This window comes from Triticum aestivum, chromosome 6B (genome assembly GCF_018294505.1).
Source record: "Triticum aestivum cultivar Chinese Spring chromosome 6B, IWGSC CS RefSeq v2.1, whole genome shotgun sequence".
Classification (NCBI taxonomy): domain Eukaryota; kingdom Viridiplantae; phylum Streptophyta; class Magnoliopsida; order Poales; family Poaceae; genus Triticum; species Triticum aestivum.
In genome coordinates this window covers 205,163,444-205,175,541 of record NC_057810.1, presented here as the reverse complement: position 1 = coordinate 205,175,541, position 12,098 = coordinate 205,163,444, and the positions used below count along the sequence as shown (strand labels likewise).

Here is a 12,098-nt window from a genome sequence, read left to right as displayed (position 1 = left end):
GTGCTTCAAATGATAGTCTCCCCAACACTCAACTCTCTCTCATGGGTTTTGGATCTGGTAGAAAGAAGATTTGAGTGGAAAGCAACTTGGGGAAGGCTAGATATCAAGATTCATATGGTAGGAATGGAATATCTTGGCCTCAACACATGAGTAGGTGGCTCTCTCTCAGAAATGGTAAGTTGGAAGTGTAGGTTTGTTCGGATGGCTCTCTCCACGAATGAAGAGGAGGTGGAGGGGTATATATAGCCTCCACACAAAATCTAACCATTACACACAATCTACCAAACTCGGTCGGACCGATTTAGTAAACCTAGTGACCGTTAGGATTTTCGGTGGGACCGACATGCAACTCGGTAAGACCGATATGGTTAGGGTTAGGGCATAACGTAATCTCGGTGAGACCGATTACACAAACTCGGTGAGACCAATTTTGGTAATAAGCTTTCCAAAGAGTTGGTCAGGTAAACTCGGTGGGACCGATTCGCTCATTTCGGTGAGACCGAAATGTTACGAAAGGGAAACAAGGAGTTTACATTGCAATCTCGGTGGGACTGATCGCTCACTTCGGTTAGACCGAAACGTTACAAAGGGAAATAGAGAGATTACAATCCCATCTCGATGAGACCGAGGACCCTATCGGTAAGACCGATTTGCCTAGGGTTTGTGGCAGTGGCTATGACATTTGAACTCGGTGGCGCCGGATAGAAATAATTGGTGGGACCGATTTTGACTTTGGGTTTAGGTCATATGTGGATGTGAGAAAGTAGCTGAGGGTTTTTGGAGCATATCACTAAGCACTTGAAGTAAGAGGCTCATTAAGCAACACATCATCCCTCCTTGATAGTATTGGCTTTTCCTATAGACTCAATGTGATCTTGGATCACTAAAATGTAAAATGAAGAGTCTTGAGCTTTTGAGCTTGAGCCAATCCTTTGTCCTTAGTATTTTGAAGGATCGACTTTCATCATCCATGCCATGCCATTCATTGAGTTTTCCTGAAATAATAGTCTTGGAATAGCATTAGCTCAATGAGCTATATGTTGTTATGAATTACCAAAACCACCTAGGGATAGTTGCACTTTCAGTGCCGCTTTCATCGTGAAATCTAGAGTAGCTCCGGTCCCTGATCGGTGTCGCTTGGGCCTCGCTTGATGGTTCGTGGGAAGGTTCGCGTGAAATCCTCCACCGTTGTTTTTACCTACATAAAAGGCCCTCCTCCCTCTCGATCTAGGTCTCCATCGCAGTAGTCTGGGTCGCAAGCATAGTATAGTCCTCGGGACGGTGACTGCGGGACGGTGACTGCGGAGGCCATGAGCGGCGGAGAGCGCGGCCATCCTGTCGGCTCCTCTGTTCGACCTGGCCGTTGCAGCATGTTTCTCATGGCCGCCAGACTGCCGGTGACCCACCTAGCGTCGTCACAATGGGGAACTATCGCCTCGGGTAGGCTACCGCCCACAGCGACGCGAGGAGGTGCTCTGCCCCTGCTTGAACTGTAGGACGGCGAGGTCACAACGGCTGCGTCATCTGCTTCGAAGAGGGAGCCATGATGAGCAGCGACGTCAAGTCCTTCTTCCGGTAGAAGAAGACCCACACCGGGGCGTGGGCAAGCAAGCCCACCGACGGCGTTCCCAAGAAGGCGGTGCAGCACCACCATTGGGCGCAACTTCTCCACCCGACACCAGGTAAGCCCTATGCATGCCCGGTTACAAGTCGGCCGATTCGTGTGCCGCCTGCATCCCGTTCACTGCTGTAGCGCTGGCATCGACATGCTTCGCTGCTCTCCAGCCCTCTCGGTTGCCACCATGCTGCCGACGACAATCCCATGGTGGTGACGACGTGCAGCCTATCCCTGTTGCGTGCCCTACGCTGACGTTGATGGTCGCTGCCAGGAGGCATCCAATCGACAGACGGTGCAGGAGACAGCCAGCAGTGGCTGAAGTTGGAGGCGGGAGCGAGCTGCGAAGGAGGAAAAGGGACAGGGAAGAGTAGGGCGAGGTCATATGATGCCGCCTCTCAATTACAGTTTTTTTTTGCACGGTGAGGCTCTCGATTAGGCTCTATCGCGTCGGTGCTCGATCTCTCTCTTGGTTGGTGGATAGTAGCAAAGAGAAAGAAGAAGAAGGAAGCATGCTAGAGGCCTGCCGGAGACGGACAGCGCCAGCCAGAAATCCGGCCAGCTGCAGCCTGAAACGATGCCCTCGATCCTCTCCCTGTCCGTTTCCCTCCTCCTTTCATCGGGCGCGGTGTGTTAGACATGTTACATGTGCGGTCGACGGCCAAGGAGTTCTTGATGCGCGGCAGGACAGGGGCCGTGTTCACCCCCCTTGACCACGCAAAGAGCACAACCAGTGGGAGGCAAGTCGTGGGAGATGGACAGGGACAGGCATGCATGCCTACGTTTGTCCTCCCGGGGACGAGGTACGTCGCGGTGCATTCATGCATGCTTCACCCCTTCCGACCCATCTCGGACGGCGCCACACTGTAGTACGAGTCAGTCATGACGAGACCGGCAACGCCTCCGCGTGCGGCCATTACGCTTTCAAGATCCAAGATCCAGTTGTAGTTCACCGCAGGCGCCATCACCCAGCGCTCTCCGTCAACAAGAGCACGGATAACAGCACGTACACTAGGCCGATGTGATGTTCGTCTTTCAAGGTTAGCTGCAGGATTATCCAGCAAAAACCAGTCATGTACTCACGGGCTACTTCCATCTGAAGGACAGACTGTTGTTTGCGAGCCGTGTGCTATTAGCTCTCTCTCTCTCTCTCTCCCCCCCCCCTCTCTCTCTCTCCCTCTCTCTCTCCTTTTGCTCTTTGATGTATTTCTTTGATACGTGTTTCATGCATGCAGCTGTCGTGCTACTCTGTTTGACTTCTTCTGTTTGAAGTATGAGAGAAATCAAATTCCTATGTACAGTGAGCCTTCCGATTTGCACAAATTATTTATGCATCTTTTGATGTACTTGAGGTGCAGGAATGTACAAGCAAGTTTGATAATGCACAGAGAAGTACTCCCTTTGTAAACTGATATAAGAACGTTTAGATTACTAAAGTAGTGATCTAAACACTCTTATATTAGTTTACGGAGGGAGTATTAGTTAATAACGTGCGGAGCTCAATCTAATGAATCAGAAAATGAGCGTTGAAGCAAGAAAAGGCCAAATCGGCCCTTCGAAGAAAAGGCCAAATCATTAGAGCCGGAGGGAGATCAACTGCGCTTTCAGGTGGCATTATTATTATTCGAGTCAAAGTGTGGATATAATACTACTAATTTAGTGTTTAAGGGTTCAGCTTTTGCGGTATCATGAATTTTCGCTATTTTGATGATGTGGTGATCGCATGAGGCACAATGGTATTTATTTTTGTATTAGGATTTTTTTTGGAGGAATGAAAACAGAGATGGAAGAATGTTTCTGCACATATTTTTTGGAAGATAATTTAGGCTACCTATCCTCATCTTATGAGCATGGAATGTATGATTGAACTAAGCGGACATAATTACAAATAGTTTGGTGCTCCTTTTCTCTGCATTTTTGTGGCTCTCTATTGTATTAAGCTAACATACACAGCTCTGTTAAGCTACTTTAGGACATAAGAAGATACATCTTTCAAATTTCATGCCAGACTTGATTCTTGTGCGTCAGTAATTCAATTTGTTTTCTTAACTGGGCTGCTTACATAATGGTGAAAGGGTGCATTTTCCACATTTTATTTTATCCATGCAAAACTCCATGTATTATTACAATTTGAGAGGTTTTTCTCTATCATCAATTCGCAAACTTAAGTGAAAAAATTATATTGATTCCAGTTTGAGTTGAAGATCCGATCTCTGTATTGAGAAGCTACCACGAGGTTGACCTTAGATGGTTGTCTTGAAATAGTCCTTAGTAATTACCTTCGTGTTCTGTCCCATTAAACAAACCAAGTAAGCATATCTATTTGCATGCCACTGCAAACCAAAAAAGAGATGATGTCAAACTAGAAAACAATCAACAGTCAAATTTTTTAACACATGAGTCTTCCTTTTATCACGTATGTAATTTCAACATAAAGTATTAACAAAGTTTTGTATAATTTCATCATCGACACAAATCCGGCAAGCGAGCGAACATGGATGCTATGAATTATTGAAGAATAAAAAATTTATCATGCAATATCAATATGTATTTCCTTTATATACAATGAATTGATTCTTTTTGTGCAAAAATGATTTTATTTATGAAAGATTTTAGCATTTGTACCAATATGATTTTTATGCATACATTGCAACATAAAAATTAAAGTTGAATAAGCAACAATTGAATAATTAATCAAATAGTTAACAGTTAAAGTTTAATATAATTGTATGCAAACTTTATCACATAATGTATCAACAGGCGCAGCGTGCTGTATACAATGCCAATAAGTAGACCTTATTAGTAATCTATCAGCGTGTACACTTCCCTTCATCAATATGTATTATGCATAGCCGCAATATAAATGTCCCATTTTCCATCTTTTTTTACTGGACTCATCGTATATATTCTTTTTGGGTTCTAGCCATGGATGATTCTATCAAATACAAAAATGCCCTTTACGATCCGTATAAATACAACGTAACAATGAGCGTGGCGTGCCGCCGCCCGGGCTATGCTAGTACTCCCTCCGGTCCTTTTTAGTTCGCATATAAGATTTGTCTGAAGTCAAACTTCGTAAACTTTGACCAAATTTATAATAAAAAAACATCAACATTCAGTATGTGAAATCAACAACATTAAATGTGTCATGGCTTTAGTTTTCATATTGTATAAATTTAGAATTGTAGATGTTAACACTTTTTCTTATAAATATGGTCAAACTTTACAAAATTTGACTTCGGACAATTCTTATATGCAAAGTAAAAAGGACCGGAGGGAGTATATATACTATGAAACTATATTTCATAATGAACCTAACAATATTGATTTAGCGTTGTGAGTGTTTGTAGTTTTTTCTATAAGGCCAAATAGAGATAATTTAATTTCGAAAAAACTTATATGAAGACTAAAAATGATCAAAGGGAGCACGAGATCATGCCGTGCGTTGCGTGCATGGGAACCAGCCGGCTCTTTAACCTCGGAACTGCAGCTGCTGCATGTTGCACGCACGCACGCACGTATCCCACCGAAGAGCATAGAGGCGCTCGGGTGCACGCGTCTCAGGAAAGATGATTTGGCCTTGTCGACCGATGAGGGTGGGGAGATCAGCATCGAAGCGCACTCTTTGTCCGGGGGTGTCAATCGGGAAAGCTCGCGCGCGCCGTCGGGAGCTGCACCGCACCGCACCGGGGGCACGTCGCCTCGCCTCGCATGCACGGCACGCACAGTGCGGCCGTCCGGCCGACCGAATCTTCTCGGCGCCGCATCACGACCGCCGCGGTACGACGGGACGAGAAAAGTACTCAATCAGCGAGCTAGCACTAGTGTGTTTTCCAGCGTGTTAGCGCAAGGCGGTGGGGGTGGGAAGTTTGGCCGGCCGCCGGGCCAATCAGGGCGCATGGTCTCGTACGTCCTGTCATACCGCTGGGCCCCCGCCGCCGCCACCTCCGAGTAGGGCCCACGCGGCCATGCTAGGATATGGTGATATGCTCGCGCCCGATCTCATCCACTTCACGCCCATGTCTAGGGCTCGCCCCGATCGATGACAGGCATACCCGGCTAGGGTCTCGTCGCTTCGAATAGTAGATGGTCGCTCTGGGCAGTAAAATCGACAGCCTTGTCCAAACAAGCTCAACTCGGCCGACACGGTCACGTGACGCGCCTGCTCATGCTCGATCGGCTCGCGCGCCTGCACCCTCTCTGTCGGCAAAAATGACAAATCTGACCTTAGAACGAAACTAATTCACAAATTGAACTGCTATTGAAAAAAATCACTCAACTGGCCCTTTTGTATAGCGCCTGACATCTAGGCGTCACACTACACTGTGCCGCGTCTGACTCACAGGCGCTACACGCCTGGTCATCGTCGCGTTTAAGACTGACTGAAAAATACTAAGTCAGTGTGCAACGCCTAAGAGCTAGGTGCTGCACTATACAGTGTAGCGCCTAGCGTATAGGCGTTGCACTGGTGGCCAACACGCGGTACACTTCCACAGCCATTGCTGTGTCCTCTGCGCCTCTGTAGGCTGGCTGTAGCAACGAATCCTACCAGTAGGTGACGTGATGATGGATAGCTCCTGCTTCCCCATCGCATCCGATCCCTATTCGCGTAGTAGTAGCTTTGGGTTTTTCCTTTTTACGAGAAAAGAAAACCTTGTTCGCATACTCCTGGAGTTCGTACGCGCCCCAAAACTGAGCAGGTCAGGCCCATTAATTGGACGTGTCAACCCACTATGCATGCACATACACACACAGCTACAGCTAGCTGCTGCTGGCCAGCTAGACACGGTGCGGTTTTTTCTTTAGACAAAGACACTGTGCGGTGGATCGGCGCGTCATACGCATGCATAGGGGAGCGGCATAGGCCTAAGCCACCGCTCGCCCGGCCCGAGAACCGTATACGTACCGGTGCGGGTCGCGTCGGCATGGGATCGCTAAACATGATAATCATTGCGGCTTTGCTGGTTCGCCGAGGTACGGTTAGCGGCGAGGCCAGACCCATGCATGCAGCATGCATGCATGCACGATGCACAAGCTAGCCAGTTCCTCGTGTGTTGGCCACTGATGCAGCGCCGAGAGCTCAGGCGTTGCACGACATAGTATAGCGCCTAGCACTCGGGCGTTGCACAGTGTAACGCCTAGTTCTTAGGCATTGCACACTGACTTAGCATTTTTTGAGGGTGCGCGATGGCAAGATGTGTAGCGCCTGTCAGTCGGACGCTGTACAGTGTCGTGTAACGCCTAGCTTTCAGGCGCTGCACAAAAGGATCGGCCGAGTGAAATTTTTTCAGAAGCAGTTTACTTTGTGAATTAGTTTCGCCCTGGGTCAGATTTGTCATTTTTGCCCTCTCTGTCCGTCCCCATCCGCCGCGGCATATGACGGCAGCCGGTTCGTCATTCCGCGCCACAGGTCAAATGACGGGTCTGCCCCTGGCCCTCTTCCCTGGGCGGCAGGTCAAGGCTCATCAAGCTCACACGTCCACGTCGCCAACCGGTAATCTCTCTGGGGCGTCAACGCGGGCCGATCCGGTTATGCGACGCGATGCGATCCTCCCTTGCGCGCGCTGCGGCGCCGGAGCTCGTCGTCGGCACGCGACCGCGACGTCTCGGCGTAGACCACGCGCCAAAGTTAATCTCCTAGTATCGACTACTATTTCCAGAAAGTTCGCAAGCTAATCTATTATTTGGTCCACCTTTTGAGCTCAGCCGGCTGGGAGTGTCAAGGAAGAGCCAGCGGTATATACGCGGACGCGGCAAAGGGACTTTTCTGACATTTCGGGCCATGCATTAAGCGGGAAAGGTAGGCGAGCTGGATGGACGTCGACGGCCAGCGGTCACAGGTTAATGATGAAGACGAAAGGCGGTGAATTATAGGCACTAATAATCAGCTGGTTGGCCGTGGACTGGGACAGCGTCAAACCGCCCCAGCCTGCATAAAGCTGATCTTTGTCGCTTCCACCTTTGGGACATTGCACATGTGACGCGTTTACGGACTGCCCAACTTTCGTCACAGTTTTTTTTCCATCAAGTTTGGGTTGCTTACTTAATAATTCCACAGCTGTCCGGGAACATCGTCAACCAGGCGCATGATGGTGGTGGTGCTATGAATCTTTTAGCAAGATCTTGCGAAGCTCATGGAGCGCTGCAACTTGCAAGAGCAACTTCTAGACCAGCTTAGCTGTCCCATAAGCGACGGTGCTTATAAACCTAAGACGATAAGCGGAGTATTAATTAGCACTAACCGACTTGATAGACCAGTGTCATTATGCTCTGATCGGCGATCGCCGCTTTGATCATCCGTCCAGGCCTCCGCTTAATTTAAGTCCAGCCCGTGATGACATAAAAATGATCGGCATCGAAGCGGGCTGTCGCGTCTTTGCCTTGCCGCCACTCTCGTGCGCGGGACCCACCCTTCACGTGGGCCCCCACCACCTCCCCCCAAATCCACGAGATCAACATTTTCTGCGGCTTTCGCTTGGCCCAGAGCCCTCCACGTCCGCCCCCTCGCGCCACGTCACCGTCCCTGTCCCGCGCCCCCACCTACCGATATCTCGGGCTGGGATTCCCTCCCACGACGCGACGCCGCCAGATTTGCCTCGCCGTCCCCCGCTATAAAGCCACGGACGGCCTCGGCTTCCACTAACTTTTGCTTCGCCGTGGAAGGGGGAAATCCTGGTAGCTGGCTAAGCTTGCTGCTTTGCTTCCAAGTGTTGCTGCTGGTGGTGCTGTGGTGTGAGGTGCGATGGAGCTGCAGGGGCTGGGGAGGTACTGGGGCGTGGGCGGGAGGAGGTGCGGGTCGTGCCGGGGGTCGCCGGCGGCGGTGCACTGCCGGACGTGCGATGGGGGCAGTGGGGACGGGGCGTACCTCTGCGCGGGGTGCGACGCGGGGCACGCGCGGGCGGGGCACGAGAGGGTGTGGGTCTGCGAGGTGTGCGAGCTCGCGCCGGCCGCGGTCACCTGCAAGGCCGACGCCGCCGCGCTCTGCGCCGCCTGCGACGCCGACATCCACCACGCCAACCCGCTCGCGCGCCGCCACGAGCGCGTCCCCGTGCAGCCCATCGGGTCCTCGTCACCCGAGGGACAGGAGCAGGACGCGTTCGTGATGTCGTTCGGCGGCGCGGTCGACGGGGAGAATAAGCAGGACCCCGTGGGGAACCTGAACGACGCTCTGGAAGACGGCGCCGGCGGGAAGGACAACGTGAAGCTCGACTTCCTGTTCGCGGACATGATGGACCCTTTCTTCGGCTCCGAGCTCCCTCGCTTCCCGCACGCCGATAGCGTTGTCCCCAGCGGCGGCGCGCTGGAGCTGGACTTCGGTGGCGTCGCCGCCGCTGCTGCCGCCGCCGTCGTCTCCAACCCGTCCTACAGCTCCTACACGGCGGCGTCGCTCGGTGGAAGTGTAAGCCCTTGCTTTCCTTTCCTCCAAGAACCTTACCCTCGCGTCATCTGTACTGGTGCACCTTCCTGATCTTTATTGGACTTCCATTTAGCAGGGCTCGTCGTCGGAGGTCGGTTTGGTGCCGGACGCGATCTGTGGCCGAGGCGGCGGCATCATCGAGCTGGACTTCGCACAGTCCAAGGCCGCGTACCTGCCGTACACCCCCACACCAAGCCGCAGTACTGTAAGTGCCTAACCAGATTAGCTAGCTAACCTCTTAACTGTTTTATCAACGAGTACATGTAATTGATCACTGTTCTTGTGATTAAACAGGTCTCCTCGGTGAATGTTGGGTCGGTGCCGGAGCGGAGCGACAGCGCCGTAGTGGCAGCGACGCCGGCGACGGGGGAGGGGAGGGAGGCGCGTCTGATGCGGTACCGCGAGAAGCGCAAGAACCGGCGGTTCGAGAAGACCATCCGGTACGCGTCCCGGAAGGCCTACGCCGAGAGCCGGCCGCGCGTCAAGGGCCGCTTCGCCAAGCGCGCCGACGACGCCGACGCGGACGCCGACGACGCCGACGCGGACGCCGACGCCGTCGCGGTGGGCACGATCACCACGCCCCGGCCCTGCGTGCTCGACTTCGGCAGCTACGGCGTCGTGCCCACCTTCTGAGGCGGCGCCTAATTTCGTGTCCATTTCCTCTGGCGAGCGTGCCGGCTGGGTGCCTAATTAAATCCGGCGCGGCATGGCCGGCACGAGCGCGCCGACGTGCATGCGTCGTGTTCCCTCTTGTATAATTGCATGTAATGTTTCTCGAGCTGGCTGATCGCTGGCTCGAGTGTACTATACTACTCTACTCGACACGCACGCACGCACGCACGCACGCATGTTTTGCTAGAACTAGAATAATACAGATAGTTCTAGTTGATAAGTCTACTACCCTGTATCCTTTTCTGTGCTCGCTTGATGGCAAATTAGGCTAGGGCAATGTAACGTGTTTGCTGGAACAGCTTAGTTCTAGTTTTGGGATCCACAAGAAACTTATCTCGCGTTTTACATACCAAGGTTAAGTGATGCATCAATTTGTACCAGTGGCAACGCACGTCTCAAGCATTGGTCAGATGAGATTCACAGCGGCATAAAAATAGAATGACAATAAATTTTCTAAAATGTATGAATGAAACGGAAACACATTGAGAAACAGTATAACGAGGCTAGTTAGAAGCCTCCACAGCGATTTGATTGTCTCAGTTGTCAGATCTTTCAATCTACGATCTAGATTAGCACTGGTCGTCCCAGTTCGCCCGCTTGCATCACATACCGTCTCGCGGGCCGCTTCTCCACGGAATGACCTGGTCCTTCTCTCCTTAATCGGGCCGTGCAAGGCCCACTTGTTTCTAGTTCGCTGCTAACAGCCCACGTCGTACAGTTTCGAGTGCTATCCCTCCCATCTCAGGGCGAGTTCGCCACGATCGTGCGCCGTCGAGGACTCCGGTCCCATCCGTCCCAATCTTTTGGTCCTCTACCATGTTTTCACGTGCGGATCTTAAACATGTATTGGCTGCTTATCATTGCTATCGCCTAATTTCGTTTTCCTGCCCACCCAATATGCTATATTGACTGTATTTACTAATTTACTGCTAACTGGTTTATGCTGATTTGTATCAGATCTAAGAATCTTGGATCCCCAACTAGTGGAGGGCTTGGAAGCTTTGCACGTGTAAGTATGCTATATATGCCTTAATCCCGCTCTTTTTTCTATACTGTGTTTTTCTCTTCATCTCATCACTCTCTAAGAAGGGTGATAATGATAGCCCACAAATAGCTGCATGCTTGTTGTTGGTACTTATATGTCGTTTGTCTCCAATTTTATTTGACATCCATAATTTCAACAAATATGATTTACTACTTAGACTAAGGGACAACAACTCCATTTTCATCGTTTTTACCGCATGGGCGCCGCAACGCGCCCCTTCATGTTCTTCCATAGTGTATTTTCTTAGAAATGCACGGGCGCCGCAACGCGCGCCTTCATGTTCTAGTTTTTTTTTAAAGTGAGATATTATTGTGGTCAGGTTGTTGCATAGCGACAACAAAATATATTGGTTAATCTATTGTTTAATATAGGTTGCCATAGAAGAAATCTAATTATGACCAGAAAGCAGCCTTGCATTGTGTTTAGTACGTACGTGAAGATGCAATCCCACAATTGATATCAATATCATGGTGTAAGGAATTGAGAACTAAAATCTCCATTGATAATTCATAGATGAGTTTGCTAACCAGGTGTTATGTAAACCTGCAAATGGCCTTGAAAATGAACAATGGAATTTCCGGCACTCGATTATGTGCTGCAAATATTCCGAACTCTCGCATCAATGACTGCTAAAACGAAGAACATGTATATTACATAAAAGGAATCAATGAAATCGTATCATGTTCTGAAATAAATCATAACATCAGAAGGTATTTAGGGGCTTCACAACGGCGCTGGTTTTAACACACATCAAAAAAATTCAATTAAACGATGAACATTTTTTTCTAATATCAATGTTTCAAATTACATCAATGAACATTTTTCATATCACGATGAACATTTTCAGCACACATTAAACATTTTCATAAATGATATCCACTTTTCTCTTACATGTGCAGAACATTTGTTAAGTGTTAGAACTTATTATGTAAATTTGACAATTTCTTTAAAATTACACAAGTAATTATTACACTATATAAATAAATTTCTAAATATGGAACATATTTTTGTATTGCATAATTTTTTTCTTAAATGACACGAACATTTTTGTTGGATGATATGATTTTATTTTAATTATGAAAATAAATTTCTTACATCGTATATTTTTCTAAAAGAACAAAATATTTTCAAGCGTGATCATTTCTCTAGAAGCCACGAACATTTTTTGAACCTTATACAACTTTTAGAAGTTACGCAAGCATTGTATAGAAAATGTCATAGACAACTTTCCGAAACATGTGTGCATTTGTGAACCAAACTGTGGTTGGATGGTTAGAGGGACAGTGATATCCCAGCCCACCTGGGTTCAAGTCCTGGTGCTCGCATTATTCCTGAATTTATTCTTTCGG

General features: G+C 49.2%; 1 protein-coding gene across 2 annotated transcripts; it reads left to right on the top strand.

The window, feature by feature from the left end:
* Positions 1 to 8,227: 8,227 nt before the first annotated feature.
* On the top strand, positions 8,228 to 10,051 carry LOC123136578 (zinc finger protein CONSTANS-LIKE 3). 2 transcript variants are annotated; one of them, XM_044555985.1, is made up of 3 exons: positions 8,228 to 9,014; positions 9,106 to 9,237; positions 9,327 to 10,051. In XM_044555985.1, exons 1-3 carry the CDS (start codon positions 8,358 to 8,360, stop codon positions 9,663 to 9,665), a joined length of 1,128 nt encoding a protein of 375 aa, XP_044411920.1. In that variant the 5' UTR covers positions 8,228 to 8,357; the 3' UTR covers positions 9,666 to 10,051. The 2 variants fall into 2 exon arrangements, with proteins under 2 accessions (XP_044411920.1, XP_044411922.1); XM_044555987.1 differs by having other exon boundaries at positions 8,257 to 9,014; positions 9,109 to 9,237.
* The last annotated feature ends 2,047 nt before the right edge of the window (positions 10,052 to 12,098 follow it).